This window comes from Silurus meridionalis, chromosome 19, assembly GCF_014805685.1.
Source record: "Silurus meridionalis isolate SWU-2019-XX chromosome 19, ASM1480568v1, whole genome shotgun sequence".
In the NCBI taxonomy this organism is placed as follows: domain Eukaryota; kingdom Metazoa; phylum Chordata; class Actinopteri; order Siluriformes; family Siluridae; genus Silurus; species Silurus meridionalis.
In genome coordinates this window covers 16,857,913-16,875,329 of record NC_060902.1, presented here as the reverse complement: position 1 = coordinate 16,875,329, position 17,417 = coordinate 16,857,913, and the positions used below count along the sequence as shown (strand labels likewise).

The window sequence follows — 17,417 nt, the reverse complement described above, 5'->3', positions numbered from 1 at the left end:
TGACTTTCTGAGAAAGCTGAAGGTCAAGGTGATGGAGTGGCCAAGTAGGTCTCCAGGCCTCAACCCTATTAGACACTTTGGCATCCTTAAGCGGAAGGTGAAGAAGCGGCATGTGTCTGACAACCAGAAGTTCATTGATGTCATTATGGAGGAGTGGAAAAAGATCCCAGCAACAACCTGTGCAGCTCTGGTGGATTCCATGCCCAGGAGGATTAAGGCAGCGCTAAATATCATGGTGCTACACAAAATATTGACACTATGGACACAGTTTTGACATGTTCACAGGTTTACTCATGTTTGTTGCCAGCTATTTAGACAATAATGGCTGTATGTTGAGTTATTTTTAGAGGACAGTAAATCTGTACTGATATACAAACTGCATATATACTTACTCTAAAATATATCCAAGTTTCATTTCTATAGTTTTGTCACTTGAGAACATAAACAAAAATAATTGCAGGAATTTGAGGGGTGTACTCATTTGCTATTGTATGACATTTTATAGATTTTTTTTAACTACTTTTCTATTTATTTTGTCTGGCTGAAACTCTACATTGTTCTTATTTTATAATGACTTTATTTCCGTTATTAATTGTTCCATTGTTCCGTTTCATAATTCTTTAGTCGAGCTTTGGCAATACAAATGTTTATATTTGTCCTGCCAATAAAGCAGCCTTTGATTCTTGAATCTTGAAAGTGCTTTCAGTAATCCAGTGCACATATCAGCGCCACCCCCTGCTTTATCCAGTGCTTCTGGCTTTGGTCTGTGGGAAGCTCTACTGCGATTACATAGTTAGTGGAGTGACCGGTGGTGGATAGAGTTCCTGTTAAAAAACAAACAAAAAAAGAGAGATAGAGAGTGAGAGAGTGATAATTAAAAAAAATTTAAGATTGAAAGGGATAAAAGTGGGAGAGTCCATGTGAGAAAAGAAATGATAATAGAGGAAAATATCGAGTGGAACAGAGAGGTCAGGGAGACAAAGAGAAATGGAAGAGAAATCAAACAGATGAGATATCATTCATAAAAATGAGAAAAGAAAAAAAACATTAGCCTGTTTCCTAACAGAATTTCCTCATGCACAAAACTGAGTTTTTAAACTTTTGAAACTCTATACAGCTCACATTCTACCACCCACACACACACACACACACACACACACACACACACACACACACACACACACACAGCTCACCTGCACGTGTGAGCGTTTTGTATATGGGGCAGATGTAGATGCCGGATTGTGGCGGTTTGCGGTTGGGCGTAGGGACCATCCAGATGACGGCCATCTCAGTGTAGAGCTCTTTGGGCCGAGACTCGGTCAGCAAGCCGGCGTGTGTGTCCCAGCGCGCCCCCTCTAGGAACAAACCGTGGATATAACACCCCGTCTCGGGCCGCTCAGTCAAATCTGCTGCTGGCTCCTTCAATATCTGTGGAGGAAGAAGACGATTAGGCGTCATTACTTCATCTTCAATACACTAACACACCTTTCAGATTCACTCTGTGATTTGTGCGATGGTTATACAAGTCCATTTGAGGTAATGGTCGGTTATGCAACAAATTCAGCTATATTCAATGTAGGACACATCAAAATATCTTCATAACCTCTGCATCTATTAAATAAAGACGGCTGCTTTGATAGGCACCGTTAAATGTGTTATGAAGATAACCCAAAATTGTGGCTTTAACCCTCTATTGTCCTCTTTAATGATTAACTTTTTTAAAGTATCGAGCTAAGGAGGTGAAAGGATTGCTGTGAACCTTAAAGCTGAAGCTGATGCTGTCGATGGAGAGGACGGACCGCCGGGCAAAGTTTTGCAGCGTTCCCGTCAAAAAGGCTTGTGGGAAGAAGAAACCGCTGATCCAGAAGACAGCCGGGATCCCGCCGGAGATCCAGTTACTCAAGAAAGCGATGCGCTGCAGGAGGTCCGATACCCAGGAGGCCAGCGGCTTTAGAGAAGGGTACGCCTGCAGGAGAAACCACAATCAGCACTGAAAATGGAACAATAATTAATAATTCCAAACTATTGGAAAGGACATTTCACCAGACAATCACCAGTAATAAAACAAATACAAAGGATCACTGTGAAAGATTTTGGTTAAACCAGAGTCTGTTTGAATGTGTGTAAATATTAAACAATTCCATGTATAAAATTAGACTCTTAGTCTCTCTAAAATCAAATGGATGTGTCTGAGAGAGATAAATTGAGAGAAAATAAGACAGAGGGAGAAGGAATGAGGAGGACAGATTCTTGCCTTGGCCTGCCACATTTCTGGAACTGCGTTGATGAACAGACTGTTGGCCATGAGCTCAAGCTCAGATGACATCACCACCAAACCTTTCAGAGCCTTCACCAGATCACTGAGACTCTGTGTGATGACTGCTAACAACTTATTATATCTAAAAGAGAGAGAGAGAGAGAAATCAGGGCATTATTGTAAATGGGATTAAGTCACTGGCAAAGTAAATAATTATATCTGAGAAAAGAGAGACGAAGAAAAGAAAATGAATGTGTACAAAATTGTTCGCTTTGCAAAAAAAAAAAACCAGTAAGTCTTCAAGTAAGGAATCTAAAATAATTCTACTACAAAAAACCACATTATAGTAATACTGTCAGGGTGCGAGCGAAACAGAAGGCGGAAGCCGGGGTACAGCTCGCTTGGGCTTTAATGCACGTGTGAGGGAGAGAGAGAGCTACGAGCATACACACACACAGACGCGCATACGCGCACACACACACAAGTACAAGCACACGGCAGTCCTACGGTTGAGAGAGATAGTCCGAGTAGCACATTGGGAGAAGCGTAGCTGACCCGAGATGCACAGGGAGGGGAAGCGCAGCCGGTACGGGATTCTGTAGTCCGGATGAAACGGATGAGAGAAGTCCTGCATTAAAACTGGAACGCCAAAACATGCAGTACGGAAAGTCAAACCTAAACAATAACGAACGGGGAGTGAATGTGAGTGAGGGGTTTATGTAGGAGCGGAGTGATGAGCTTCAGGTGTGCCTCGTTAAACCTGGAGCTTTAGAGAGAGTGGAGGCATGAGTGATGATGAGCTCCAGTTGTGCGTGGTTAAACCTGGAGCTCTATGGAGAGTGGAGGCATAGAGAGCCACCAAAGGGGGCGTGGCAGGTGGATCCCTGACAAATACGTTATCCCTTCAGTTCGCTATAATAATGTTATTACAGTGTATACATACAGCCATTTCCTGTATTCAAAGTGTGGATTAAGTGTAAGGATGTACCTTATTACTTCCTGAATCAGTACAGTGTTCATAGACTCCTCATACATCACTGGGTATCTGGTAATGATTTCCTGGATGTCAAAGGAACTGGGGATCTTCTGCGCAATTCCTGTCACAATCTCTTCGACTATCTACAAAACAGTAAAACTCTGACCTTTAGTTTCATTTTATTTATACAGTATGTATTTACACTGTATATTCAAATACAGGAATATATATATATATATATATATATATATATATATATATATATATATATATATATATATATATATATAATTATACACATTGTCTTTAGTTTATAAGCCTTTTGCAGGGGAGCTAAAACTGACTTAAGGGTTACTCAGTACCTCTTCTCTGGCTTTACCCCCACTGGCGGCAGCTCGAGGCTGCAGTTGGAGTACAGCACCCAACAAGGCAAAAGTCTCATTCTGGGCAAAACTGATGTTGCCGTTGTCATGCAGGCCGAAGATCTCTGGCGTGTCATTGATTGGCAGGCCGCGGATGTATGACAGGTAGCCCTGCAAACGATACATTACAATCCACAGGTCAGATACTGTAAGTTTATCATATGGAAAAACCCTTTAACAATTTCTACTAAATATAAATCCACACTGTGAGATACATTTCGACAACAAGTAGTTATAAAATTTCAACTAAAGTAACCATTTACAGATTTCTGTCTAGTCAAACACAGACATCTTCAGTAATTTTTTAACCAATAATTTACACCGATCAGACATTGTGTTGGTTTCCATGTTTGCTGCTAAAACATTTCTGACTCGTTTTGGAGATGCTCTGACCCAGACGTCTAGACGTCACAATTTCTCAAAGTCTCTCAAATCCTTACGCTCGCCCATTTTTCCTGCTTCTAACACGTCAACTTTGAGGACGAAATGTTCACTTGCTGCCTAATAAATAAATCCCACCCACTAACAGGTGCCACAATGAAGAGATAATCAGTGTTCTTCACTTCAGCTATTACAATGTTATAATGTCATAATGTTATACCTGATCGTGTGTATTAGTGTTAAATGCTTATCATTAGCCAACATGATCTCTTCAAGATTGAAAACTTTTAAGTAATTTAAGTGAAATATATTTTCACCTGATTTAAGAGTATAAGTGTCCAAGTATATTATAGACAAAGCAGCCCTATTTGTCCTTTTGTTAGAATTTTAGACCACATGTGTGACTAAGACACACATTACATCAATACCAAAAAATGGTTAGGAAAACTGCTCTCATGGAGATGTACTGCTCTCCTTAGTGAGTACAGCATGTAAATATTGACACGTACAGCAGATACGAGTGAAGAATAGGAACTGCTGCGCAGTGCACAGTGTCGCTGTACCGTGTGTTTGTGCATATCCGGTAAATAAACAGATTTAAAGTAAACCTTGACGTTGAGGTCTGTGCCGATCTGGCGGTATTCTCCTGAGGGCGAGTAGACGTGCCCAGGGTTCAGCACGGCGGGACAGTAGAAGTCCTCCAACACATTCATGATGCAGCGGCGATCCCAGTCATCGGTCACACGACCCCCATAGTTGATCTCACCGGCTGTGTACTTCAGAACCTAGACACGGAGAGATAAAGCCTTAAAATAAATGCAGATATGGTAGAACGAAAGTCATGGATGGCTTTCCTATTCAACGGTAGGCCCAGAGTTTGGAAACACGATTGACTTATGAGAAAAGTTATTCAGGCGTGTGATTTGTGAAGTAGCCGAGTAACATTTCTGCAGCAGGACATCCATTTCATCCTCAAAACCTATGTAGCGTTCTGTTTTCTTCCACATATACGTCCGAAATACAAACTGCCCTGTGATGTGTTAAAATGTAAAAGAAAGGAAATGGAAGGATGGTGGAATGTTTTCCTCTCTTTTCAACTTTTTTTTTTTAATGGGAGCACTTGTGTGCTTCTCAGATATATTGTTTTAGCCAGGACCCATTTTAAAGGAGATACAGCACATCTGTTACCATCGTAATAGTAGCGATAATTCATGTGTGCGTGTGTGTGTGTGTGTGTGCGTGCACGTTCACAAATGTGCTTGCCTTGTAAGGAATGTCCTGGTATTCATCAAGGAACATTTTGAGTTGGCTGATGCAGATGCGAAGGTCTCCGTCGGTAAATTCATACGGAATGTTGAAACCCAGCGGACCGAATTTCCTGCGCTCGATAGCGTTTCCGTGAAACAGACAAAGAGACAACAACAGACACCTGAAGTCTGCAGCCTGAGAGAGAAAGATAGAGAGATGAAAAAAAGCGAGAGAGGAAAAACAGACAGAATAGGTTAGTGAAGTAGATTTAAATTTCTGTGTGTGTGTGTGTGTGTGTGTGTGTGTGTGTGTGTGTGTGTGTGTGTGTGTGGAGGGGGTCGGGTGGGGGTTGTTGCACCTTGGAGCAGGAGTTGAGAAAGTCATCACTCAGGCTCAGGTAGGTCTTCAGTAGGTTGGCCTTGATGCCTCGTGGAGGTTCAATGGTCATCTTTGAGCTGTTTTGAAGGATGGAGACCGGAAATTGGTTGCTGGGCAAACTCGTAAGCCACAGACGAAAGTCATGATGGACCTGAGACAGACACACACACACACACACACACACACACACAAACACAAAAACACACAAAAAGCATGAAATGGTTGCTTTTAGTGCTGCTCCAATTAAATGTCCTGTTGTTAAGATAATTACCTAATTAACGAAATGCTTCATATTGTTTTTGAACAAATGTTTTTGTACTCGCACATGCAGCCATGAATATGCACATGTCCAGTGTATATTTACACACACACACACACACACACACACACACACACATATACACACACATGTGTCGTGAGTAGCTAACCTTGTCAGGGTTGATGTTCTCAATGAGTCTCTCCAGAGTGGGCATCCAGCTGGGTGCCAGGTGGCAGTTCTGGAAAAATACCCACTGCCCCTTTTCCATCGCACACTGCATCATCGATTCAGCCCAGGGACCCTGACATGTACACACACACACACACACACACACACACACACAAACACAGAAAATTTAACAACCAGCAAACACGCACTCCAGCTACAAGCCACAGACTTTAAAACGCTCAGCCGACATTATCAACAAAACTAGACGCACATGAAGGGTTCAACAAAAAAACATTCAACGTGAAACATCTGCAATCCGTCATTGCGTTTGATCTTCCACTAATGGAGATGAATAGTTAAATGGTCATTTCCTTTGGGAGAAGTTCCACTCAAGTAAGACAAGGCCAAGAATGTTGGAGAACTTTGCAGATCACAAAAAAAAAAGAAACAATGCTGAAATAAGACCAAGTCATGAAAACATGCTGACTAGACAAAACAATCAGAAACAGGACAAAACGCAGCCCAAACAGTCTACAAGCATGAAATTAGGAACATCCTGAGAGCTGTCTACGGCACCCAACAACCAAACGTAAAGGAAAAACAGACAGGAAAAAGCAGGGTTACAGACTGCACATATAAAAAATCCACTACTGTGAGATTGCGTTCAGGTTTAAAAAATATTTAGCTCCATTCCAAAGACCTAATCAATAATCTAATAATAATATCGCATTCATAAAGCCTATATTTATATATAACACGTGTGTAACAATATATGGTGTTTTTGGATTTATTTAGTTTGCTCTTTTTAAAAAATATCACTGACAAGGCAAATAATTAATGATGAATAAATGAACAAATTATGTACATTCCTGTAAATTGGGTCGTGACCTCGTGCTCACGCTCACACGAAAATAAAAATATAACTGAATCTTTATTTCTGTACATGTGAGCTGCTCTGAAAACCTTTCAAAAATGTGTCCCTCCTATTCTACTCGCAGATTATACCAACATTGGGAATCTTTGCAGACTATAAAACAAAGACTGTGGTGCTTAGTCAGCATTCTCCAGCACGTATATTAAGCTGACACACAGCATCTGAATGTCACGGACAGGAAGCCTCTAGAATGTTCTCTTCCATTGACGCCATGTTCATTTGACTTGGCGTCTGGTGCATTTGTGTAGAGGAATGCCAACCGACCTGAATCATCATATTTATTCCGGAATGACATGCGAATCCCAATCCCGAATTAGCATTAGAGGTCTCAAGCATATTGGCGTGACCTCAGGCCTGTTCTTGTTTATTATGGAGCCGTATTTAGAAACTGAATGCACAGGTCAGTGTCCTGAGCTTATTAGGAATCTAGCAGCTCTTTGGAAAGTGACCTAAAGATGATCATTAGCAGCACAGTAGAGAAAAATGCTGTATGATATTACTGCTTTGTAGAAAGGTCTGCTAGGCTGAAAGCCAATTCCTACTCTTTCTTTTGTTTTAAGTTTTAAACATGAGCCAACGTCCAGCTGCACACGGAGCTGGATAAACATCTTAGTTTACACTGTGAATTAAATTAATGCCTAACTAGCCAGATTGGATTTATAACCCCTGGACACCTGCTGAAACAAAACTGTTTTGGTTCCTACCTGCCCCTGGCCTAGTGAGATGGCACTCATTTTCTTGGAGAACTTCATGACGTCGGCAAACTTGTAGAGGTCGGCTGCAGGATCGGTGCCAGGTGATAGCACAAAGATAAGCGGAGTGGACACAGATGACTCATTAAATACCGCAGACAGGTCAGACGTCTAAGAGAGACAGAGGACATAATGAAGAATGTATTAATATACATATATAGTACATACATACAACTTTTTTGCGGATCCAAGACTTCAAAACTGTAATGTGATCTGAACCTTGAGTTTTGTGATCCATTGCACCACAACTAATATATACATTAATTCTAATATATATATTAATATACAATTGATTAAAATATTGAATTGTGATTAATAGCATGATTGTCATGTCTCGTGATTCTCGCGCACATTTTTATCTGTTCTAAATGTACCTCAAATTAATACTTTTCTAGTCTTTAATACTCTAATCAACATGTTCATGAACAAATATGGATGCTTTATACAAATGTATGTTTATTATTAGTGAAACCAAACTCAACATAGAGCATGAAGACAAAATATCCTTGTAAATGTTTTAAAGTAATTATGGTGTTTTAATGACGTAAATCTTCAGGACATCATATAGAACTTTTGGCATGTTTACACACGGACGGATTTAATTGCCGGATGTGTGCGTCATGGTGGATTTTGGTGTTTGATTTCAGACTCGGCGCATCAGTAAAGGAGTTTACTTTTTTATTATATCTGAGTTAACAAATGGCCTTGTGAATAAATGTGTGTTGCGTAAAAGGCATTAATCATGCGTTTAAATGAGTGGTGTTAAAATGAATTTTCGTTTTTTTAACGTTATTATTGCGTTATTAACGTGTTGAATTTGACAGCACTAATATAAATATATACACGTTTGTATCTGGCGTTTGCTGCTTAAATTCTGCAGTGCGACTAGCTGAAATTTCTCATCCCTAAATACATTTTTGTAATCCTTTTCTGCATGAATTTGAATAGTTTTAACGCAGCGATGCATCACTTCCATCTTTTTGCTATAAATTATAGGGAATTGTGCTAACAATACGCCTGATCTACAACGTTATAAACGTGAAACTTGTCGAACACGCAACCATCACTGATGATCAACTACGTTCGATGTAAATGGAAAATTGTGTGCAATCAATTAATTCAACACAAAACTCTAGAATCGATTAAGGTATCAGAAAGTATAGACATTGTGAACCTGAGGCTCGATGAAGCGCTGCCCAAGCTGTGCTGACACGAAGTCCTGCAGGCTGTGTGTGAGGCAATCGACACGCAGACAGCGCAGCACTAACATCCGCTGAAAACTGTCCAGCTTGTTCTCCCACTCGGCCGGAAGAGGCTCTCTGTACACACACAAGTACAGAACAATGAATTAATACACATACGTATAAAGAAAAATGTATAGATATGTGTAGGTGTGAGAGGATACCGGTGTGGCTGGCTGCTATCAAAGATCCTCCTGTATTCAGCTTCATCTCTGGAGAAGGTCTGTGCCAGGCCTGTAAAGTTGGGCAGAGAACTGAGGGCCATGATGTCCTGCCATGCCCTCTCTGATAACCACGTGGGCGCTGGGTTTGGCTCCTGTTGAAGGCTTGTACCTCCTGACAACATGAACTTCCACTCAGCCTGGACACATTCAAATAAAGGTAAATCAGTCTCATTATATAATGTGATATAAATATGCATAGGAGACTAGCGGACATTCTGGCACCTAATGCCAGAAAAGCCAGAGTGGCCAGGAGAACTCTTTTTTTCCTCACCATATCAATCAGATTTTTGTTCATCATGATGCGAACGCACAGCAGGAAGGCGAACATGAGCTTGTGCTTCTCGAACAGGCTGCGGCACACGTTGCTGAAGAGGCTGAAGGTGAAGTACTCGTTAATGTTGATGATGCGCTGCTCCAGGATGTCTGAGAATATACATTCGACATGAAGGCATTAGCTATCCAAAGAAAGCAATAAATATAAACAAATCTCTTTTAAACATCAACTGAATCGCATCAGCAAGAGAACACCATCCAACCATGGCAGCATCGAGTTGATCGCTACTCTTGCGCTTTTGATTGTTTCTCTGACTAAATGTCCTTATATTGACAACCGCCCCTTTTATTAGCGACTTTATTATAGCTTTTATCTAATAAACTCTGGTGCTTTCAGAACCGCCATGTTTTCAGTGTTCATTGTTTCAGTTCGGCACAAACGTTTCATACGTATCAGCGAGTGACTGAGCTCCTCAGGGAGCAGAGACTGGAGGTGTTGGATAACAGCCTTTTTCAGATGATGAGCATGTAATCGTGTAAAAAGCACTCGGCTTTGCTACAATCTGAACTGAGCTGGAAGTGACAAAAGAGTACTAACACACAATGTGTACTAACACACAATGTATACATATTAGCATTTATAGCTCAAATCGTTATACAAATAGTTACATATGTAGGTCTCTGACACACCTTTACTACTGCAGATTATTACATCGTATTGTGGTTTTTAAACCTACACACATTTAGACAGATGTGATGATGAATAGGATGATGAGATCGTGTGAGCATGTGCTCTACCTGCACGTTCCGAGTTAGCGATGCCTGCCATGAAGATACCTAGGAACCACTCAAGAGAATACTGATACATGGGGTCCACATTGGACAAGTCCGACACACAGAAGAAGAGGATTTGGGTGCGCACAGCCACAGGGACGTACTCCTGGCGTGTGGCGTCGATGTCTCGCTCAGTTTCCTCCGCCACCATCACTTTGGCCTGCCACATCATAGTAATAATATAAGTATTGAAGAAGTCTTTATTTAATACATAAAATAAAACACCAAAAATTAAGCAAACTGAAACCCACAAATATACAAAATGAACAAACTGCTCATTAAGCTTTCAAATGAAAACTTTCCAGTCAGGAAATGAGCAACACTAAAGCTGTAAAGAAGTCACTCTAAAATTAACCCCTGAAGAATCACATGGTTGTGAGCATTTTAACAGAAGAACTGGGGCTGGCTGGTAAAAATGGATGTCTTTAGCTTTGCTCGGGATATTTCTCTAGTATGCTGACAGACCTGTATCTCCCCAGCTTTGATCTTGGAGGCTCCCAGAACTCGTATGAGCTCCTCATCATCGACAGGGTTACCCTCTGATGAGCTGAGCCTGAGCAGGATCTGGTCCTCGATCTCCTTCAGTTCCTGCTTCATAAGTGCGTTGCTTACAATCAACTGGTTCTTGGCGTCCTCCAGATCGGGTCTCTCCTCAGCCACCACACGGCCCAGCAACTGGTCCTGCAAGCCGCTGCACAGTATACAGGTTGCTTTACTATGAGACTCTAACGTTCTATTTTAATTAATATGTGTTGGCAATGCATTTGAGCTGCACGGTCTTGTGATCTTAGCTGCACCTTGGAGAGAGGGTGAAGTTGATTAGAGTGACTTTGGTGGAGATCTCAGGGGAATAGTGTGGATTAGGAAGCTTAGTAGTGATGTACATCTTGAAGTCGTTGTGGTAGGGAATGACGTTGTCACCTAACTTCAGTACTGTACTGCCCTGCTGCTTAAAGGTCTGCACACACACACACACACACACACACACACACACACACACACACACACACATACACAACCACACACAGTTAGAGAAAGTAAAACTTGTAGAATAATTTTGTAGTTCTGCTGATGGGAGTCACCTAAAATGGTGCGGTCCAGTCTTTGAACTGAACCGTACCGTTTTAAGTTCCCTTTCTGTTAAATGCAGGTTTGTGATTGATGTATTTGTGGGTTTGGTTGCATATTCTGTCGAATTTGTAGCTTTCTTTGCTGTAAAGAACCTAAAGAAGCTCCTGAGAGAATAAGTGTGCATCTGTGTGGTACCTGTCGCATTAGAACAGGGTCCAGCGCCGGGTCCAGCTCCTCTCCCACATTCTCCAGCAGACACGGCTTCCCGAACCGAATGGCGTTTTCCAAACTGCGCAGGAAGTCGCGGTCGCTCAGCTTCATCACATCCAGTCCATTATCACGTTCCTGCGACAGAGGTGAAACCATTGTTTAGGGTTTAGTCGGTCAAAACGTGTGTGACAGCGAGGTATGACAGCATAGGTGTTTCTTAGCACTCGCCATGGTCTTGATCCATTTATTGGCCTGACCCTGAGGATCGATGAACAGAGACCAGCGCTGAGAGTACTGAGTGATCACTCCATTTTCCACAGAGAGGTTGTCTTTTGGCAAACCGGCAATCTACACAAACACACACACACACACACACGCACACACACACACACACATAAGTAGTGTATGCAGATGATGAAATGAAAAAAACAAACAAACAGCAAAATCAGTAACATTGTACATTTTGTTGCGAGTTCTTGAGAAGGTGTGTGTGGTTCTGACCTGCCAGGAACGGATTTTGACTCTGTCTCCGAGTGTGTTGATGAGGCTGGGCTCGGCTGTGTGAGGGACCTGCCGATCCTTACAACCACGCAGCCACTCCTCAAACATGGACGACCGATACTCCCCCTGGAGAATGCACACACACACACACACACACACACACACACACACACACACACACACACACTTTTAAAAGCGATATAAACACCTAGCTGTGTGCATCTACACTCATGTATACAACCTCAAGGCGCTAACACTCCATAGCAGACACACGAAATCTCTCAGACGAAACACTACATCACAGAGTGTACTTGCCATACTCTTGCATTTGCAGTCAGGACCACGTTACGCAGCACACGTACACGCACGGAACACGTGCATAAATACTCACTGTAAAAGGTCCGAGGTAGGCGACGTATCCTGCAGACAGCAGCACATCACCAGCTACATTATTCACCAGGTACTCCAAATGCAGCACTGTTTCCTTCCAGCGCACCTTCTCATCGGCAAGCCCAGTAATCAGCTAAAACACACACACACAGATTTTCTTGTGAAACATGTGGCTTTAGCATGTACACACTAAACACAGGGGCTAAAACAATGAAACACTCATTCCATAAGTTGTGGGGGTGAAGTTAGATCCATTTGTTGGCCCTGTTTGATCTTGTTGTATCACTTAACTGAAGAGATGTGTGTTGTCCGAATAAATTGGACCAATGTGTGTTTGGTGAAAAGGATACAGGTGTGTGCTTGTTCTTGTCCAAGCTCACCTTGTCTGCACGAATCAGTCTGTTTTCACACAGCTGGCACTTGCTCTCAAGCTCGTCACGCTTGGCTAGACACTCTTGATACTTGGCCTGCAGTGCTGCAATACCCTCCTCGACCGCCTCGAGCTTTCCTTTGGCCTCCTTCAGAATATTCTGAGTTACCTCCAGGTCCTCCTGGGCCCCAGCTAGGGCTTTCTGCTCAAACACATACAACACACATTTAAAATATTGCCGAATGGTTGCAGTACTAATATATGTCCCACAGGGGGCAGCAATGTGATGCAAGTTCTCACCCGTATGGGTTCCACGGATTTGGCCACAAAATGGTACTCATGCATAGCGCGCACCCACAGACACATGGATGTACAGGCCCTGGAGACTTTAGCTATGGCAGCTGGATGAAACTCCTCGTTGTCTATGTACGGCTGCAGCAACTTGATCACAGGATCTGGAATGTTGTCCTGAAGAAATGACAAAAACGATAGATTTTTTCCCCAAACGCACTCAATCGTGGTGTTTAAAATATGTCATAGTAAACAGACAGGCAAGTTCAGAAGGTACACAAGGATCAGATTGATAGGCATGTGCACGGCTTATTCCAAATCAAAGGAAGTCTGATCAAAGCACAAGTACAGCTATAGAAAATATAGTATAAATTATAGAGAGAAAGAGAAAGAGAGAGAGAGAGAGAGAGAGAGAGACAGATAGACAGACAGACAGACAGAAATACTACACTATCCTACACAACACTACATTACACACTACACTATACTACACAACACTATACTATACTGCACATTATTACACTATAATACACTACACACTACACAACACTACACTATACAACGTGTGTGTGTGTGTGTGTGTGTTGTGTGTGTGTGTGTGGACTTTGGTGTTACCCTGTCAAACTTCAGCAGACTGTCTAAGAATTTCCCAGGATCCTGCATCATTCCTTTCCCAGGTTCCCAGTAATCATCCACTTTGCTCCCTGGCTTTTCTCCAGCTACTTTTTTGGGTTTAATGCCCTTCAGGATGCAGACTGCCTCGATGACCAGCTTCACACCTTGGGGGGGTCTTTGCATCGCCCTCACCTGGACAACACAAAACACACAAATACACACACACATTTTAAATATGGCGAAAGTTAAAGATCAACTGTACACTTTGACCTGTTGAATTGTAATGTGAGATCTTTGGAAGGATTGAGCATCACCTCAGTGATATCGTTCTTGTTGAGAGATTTGAGGCTGGCTAAAGCGTCATCCAGCGCAGGCAGAGCTTTATCAAGGTTTTGCTGGGCATCTGCAGCATATGCACTGGCTACCTTTTCCTTCTCAGATGCATTCGCTTCCTCGGCCTGTACTGCCACACGGGTCTCCTCTGCAACCAGTGTGTCTTGCTATGTATACACACACACACACACACACACACACACACACACACACACACACACACACATATATATATATATATATATATATATATATATATATATATATATGTGTGCAGTGTATATATCTTGCCAATAATAATTTATTCAATGTATTATATAAAGATGTAAAATACCTTGATTTTTTCCATGGTGATGACGGTGTCTTTGGCTGCTTCTTCCAGTTGAGGCCTCATTGTTTCCAGTTCCTCCTGCATCTTACTTACATCCTCAGCTGTGCTTAAGAGCTACAACACACACATGCACACACAGGACACAAAGACGTTACACCACAGAGTCAGACTGTGAAAACCCGCCTTATAACAAACCGTTTTGTCTACATTGAGGTCACCTTGTCCAGTCCCACTTTCATCCTCTGGCGAGCCGAATGCAGTTCCTGCTTCTTACAGCCAATCAGGGCTGAGAAGATACTGAGCAACTCCAGATAGCTCTTGGGTGTGACGTAGTTATGGCGGGAGAGTTCGGCACGGTACTGTTCGCACTTCCGAGCCACCATCTCGTGGATCTCTACACACATCGCAGTCTAAAAACAGAGGATATCGTTTGCACGCTATTTAATTTATATGCCGCACACATACTATACGTACACACACAGAAACACTTTCTCTCACCATGCCACACATGGCAGCAGGACTGGCCTCCAGTTCAGGTAAATCATTAAGAAAGGAAGCTGCAACAGACTGCAAGGCCTCCTCTGGCCAGGCGCTGAACCAGTCAATAGTACAGCATGTGACCAGAGAGGGGAACTGCCTGAGTCTGGCACGAAATACTTCACCTATCGGACTTGAATAGGAGACACAGATGCAGTTAAGGATATTTCACTGTAATACTTGATTAGATTCAATTATTTATGTGACATATAATGCCAGAAGTTAAACTAATGAATCTGGCAACCCCTAATTTGTTATACACTGAGAAAACTAACTAACACTAGTCCAATATTTGAATATATTTGTCGGATTAGTTCCCTAAAGAATGTTTGATGAGCAGGCAAACCTCATGCACAGCACGGTGTGGATGTTGCTGCGGACTCTCCTGACGTAGGCGGCCATGAGGTTGGCCTTGGTTGGTTGCATGCCGAGTTCTTGCACCACGGGCTTCATGGCTATCATGATCCTCTCCTGTTCGTCTCCACTGTACAGGTTTGGCACATCGCCCGAGTTCAGGATGTTATTAACGTCCTCCAGGAACGTCTCGCTTTTGATCTAAAAAGCAGCACGCATGAGTACAAGTTTTTTTCAGTGTTTTCATCTGATTAAAATCTTTCAGCTTATTCAGCCTTAAACTTTACCTGGGTGTCAACAAAGAGGAAGGTGATCTGAACGTCGTTGAGACCGGCCTTCATCATGATATTCTTAATATCCTCCCTCCACTCCGGCACTCCGTAGTTCTTTGATAGCTCGATCTGGAAGCACTCGTAGTCTGATCTTATAGCACAAAAGAACACAACACAATCAGAGTTGTGTAACAAAACAGCATAGCATGACATTTGAGCGTGCATGATGTTCAAATACAATTCTTCTGAAATACAATTGAATTCTTGAAAAATAAAAAACCTTCAAAATAAACAGTAATTATAAAAGCCTCTGAGCCAATAAAAAAAACACAGATTAGTAGATGTACCAATAGGCATTGTCACAAGCCTTTCTTTTCCATGTGGGCAGCGTAATAGCAGATGGTAATTTGCAGTGTGTGTGCATTCACATGCGTCGAAATACGACGAGGAAACCCTATCAGCACTTTGACCTCTAATGTCCAACATGTGTGACCACATCATTAGGTTCTCCGCTGTATAATAAGAGCTGCTTTACATTATCTGTGACCAGTAATAACACTAATTGGCTTCAATTTCCTATACATGCCTTCTTTGTTCTCACCATAATAATGACTTGTGGGATCCTGCACATGTACTCAGTGCTTAGATATGGAACTATAATGACTTTTTAATGACTGCTGGCGTATTAAGGCTTTTGCTTTGAAATAAAAAATTTTAAAGTCCTTTTTGTGCAGAAGCTAGATGTAACCGTCTGCATGTGTGTTCCTACTCCATATGTACTCGAGAGAAAAACCTGTGCAATCTCGATTTGTCTCTTACATGTGCGAGGCGAGTTTGGTGAGGGACTGGCGCCCGCTGCCACCGACTCCTAGCAGAAGAGCATTTCCCAGCGGCTGGCGCAGAATGCGGGATATACGGCAGACGTGCTGGATGGCGTCCATAAAGAGAACTAGCTTCATCTTAGTGGTGCTGATCTGGTTATAGTCATCCATGTATTCCTCCATTACTCTAGAAAGCTGAAAATAAGGCATTGGGATGTTGAAAGAAAAAGAAAAGAAATGCATTAAAAAAAGCATATCAAAATAGTACCTTCAAAGACAATTTGTGCTATTTTAATACTGAGATAAAAATACTGAGATAACAGTGAGGGTCCAACCTTCTCTATGTCCTCGATGAGCTGATACACTTTGGTATCACTACCAGGGTCTATAAAGTCACCAAAGAGGACCGGTTGGCAGGGTACCACCTCCTGAAAGTTGCAGTCGAACTCCTCGATGCACTCCTGGAGTAGCTTATCAAACCAGTCCCTATCCTCCTGATTCACAAGTCTGTCCTGGAACACCCGGCAGCTCTCGTGGTACCACAACCGGAGAAGCTGGACCTTGTCCTAGGTCAAGACACAGGCACTGTGGTTAAAATATTATAACTTTAAAGTGCTTGGAACAAGCTCCTCTCTTTCAGCCAATCTCAAACACCACGTTCCATGTAGTTCAAGATGTGTTTACTTTACCTGGATCTTTCCAGCTTCAGCCATGAGCAACCCCTGGAAGACCTTGGACAGGTCACGAAGGTTGAATGTGTAGTGTGATTTGGCTGGAGTGGGCAGAAGCCCAGAAGTGATGGTGGCGTACACTTTAATAGTGGCATCCACTAGGTTCTCATTCAGCTCCATTAGCTCGGGAATTTTTTCTGAAGATTCGCAAGACGACAAAAATTACACTTCAGTACTAATAAAGATCGCGGGTGCAGCCTAAAGGTACTTTATTATCTGTATATACTGATATATACTGTATAC

The 17,417-nt window shown here is 42.2% G+C and overlaps 1 protein-coding gene across 1 annotated transcript in view; it reads right to left on the bottom strand.

Moving 5' to 3' along the window:
• Window positions 1-441: 441 nt before the first annotated feature.
• dnah1 (dynein, axonemal, heavy chain 1) overlaps window positions 442-17,417 on the bottom strand; it is a 35,182-nt gene continuing 18,206 nt past the window's right edge. The window contains exons 46-78 of the mRNA XM_046875576.1: window positions 17,133-17,311; window positions 16,779-17,009; window positions 16,442-16,638; window positions 15,638-15,773; window positions 15,343-15,551; window positions 14,958-15,129; window positions 14,678-14,869; window positions 14,463-14,573; window positions 14,110-14,295; window positions 13,796-13,987; window positions 13,190-13,357; window positions 12,900-13,091; window positions 12,521-12,652; window positions 12,130-12,255; window positions 11,857-11,976; window positions 11,614-11,763; window positions 11,145-11,305; window positions 10,813-11,038; window positions 10,312-10,507; window positions 9,512-9,663; window positions 9,181-9,377; window positions 8,950-9,094; window positions 7,728-7,886; window positions 6,091-6,222; window positions 5,643-5,813; window positions 5,300-5,479; window positions 4,645-4,821; window positions 3,596-3,766; window positions 3,246-3,376; window positions 2,255-2,399; window positions 1,760-1,966; window positions 1,194-1,428; window positions 442-824 (exon numbers count right to left, since the gene is read on the bottom strand). Of these exons, the coding sequence (XP_046731532.1) occupies window positions 703-824; window positions 1,194-1,428; window positions 1,760-1,966; window positions 2,255-2,399; window positions 3,246-3,376; window positions 3,596-3,766; window positions 4,645-4,821; window positions 5,300-5,479; window positions 5,643-5,813; window positions 6,091-6,222; window positions 7,728-7,886; window positions 8,950-9,094; window positions 9,181-9,377; window positions 9,512-9,663; window positions 10,312-10,507; window positions 10,813-11,038; window positions 11,145-11,305; window positions 11,614-11,763; window positions 11,857-11,976; window positions 12,130-12,255; window positions 12,521-12,652; window positions 12,900-13,091; window positions 13,190-13,357; window positions 13,796-13,987; window positions 14,110-14,295; window positions 14,463-14,573; window positions 14,678-14,869; window positions 14,958-15,129; window positions 15,343-15,551; window positions 15,638-15,773; window positions 16,442-16,638; window positions 16,779-17,009; window positions 17,133-17,311 (5,600 nt within the window). The 3' untranslated portion in view covers window positions 442-702. The remainder of the gene's footprint in view (window positions 825-1,193; window positions 1,429-1,759; window positions 1,967-2,254; window positions 2,400-3,245; window positions 3,377-3,595; window positions 3,767-4,644; window positions 4,822-5,299; window positions 5,480-5,642; window positions 5,814-6,090; window positions 6,223-7,727; window positions 7,887-8,949; window positions 9,095-9,180; window positions 9,378-9,511; window positions 9,664-10,311; window positions 10,508-10,812; window positions 11,039-11,144; window positions 11,306-11,613; window positions 11,764-11,856; window positions 11,977-12,129; window positions 12,256-12,520; window positions 12,653-12,899; window positions 13,092-13,189; window positions 13,358-13,795; window positions 13,988-14,109; window positions 14,296-14,462; window positions 14,574-14,677; window positions 14,870-14,957; window positions 15,130-15,342; window positions 15,552-15,637; window positions 15,774-16,441; window positions 16,639-16,778; window positions 17,010-17,132; window positions 17,312-17,417) is intronic.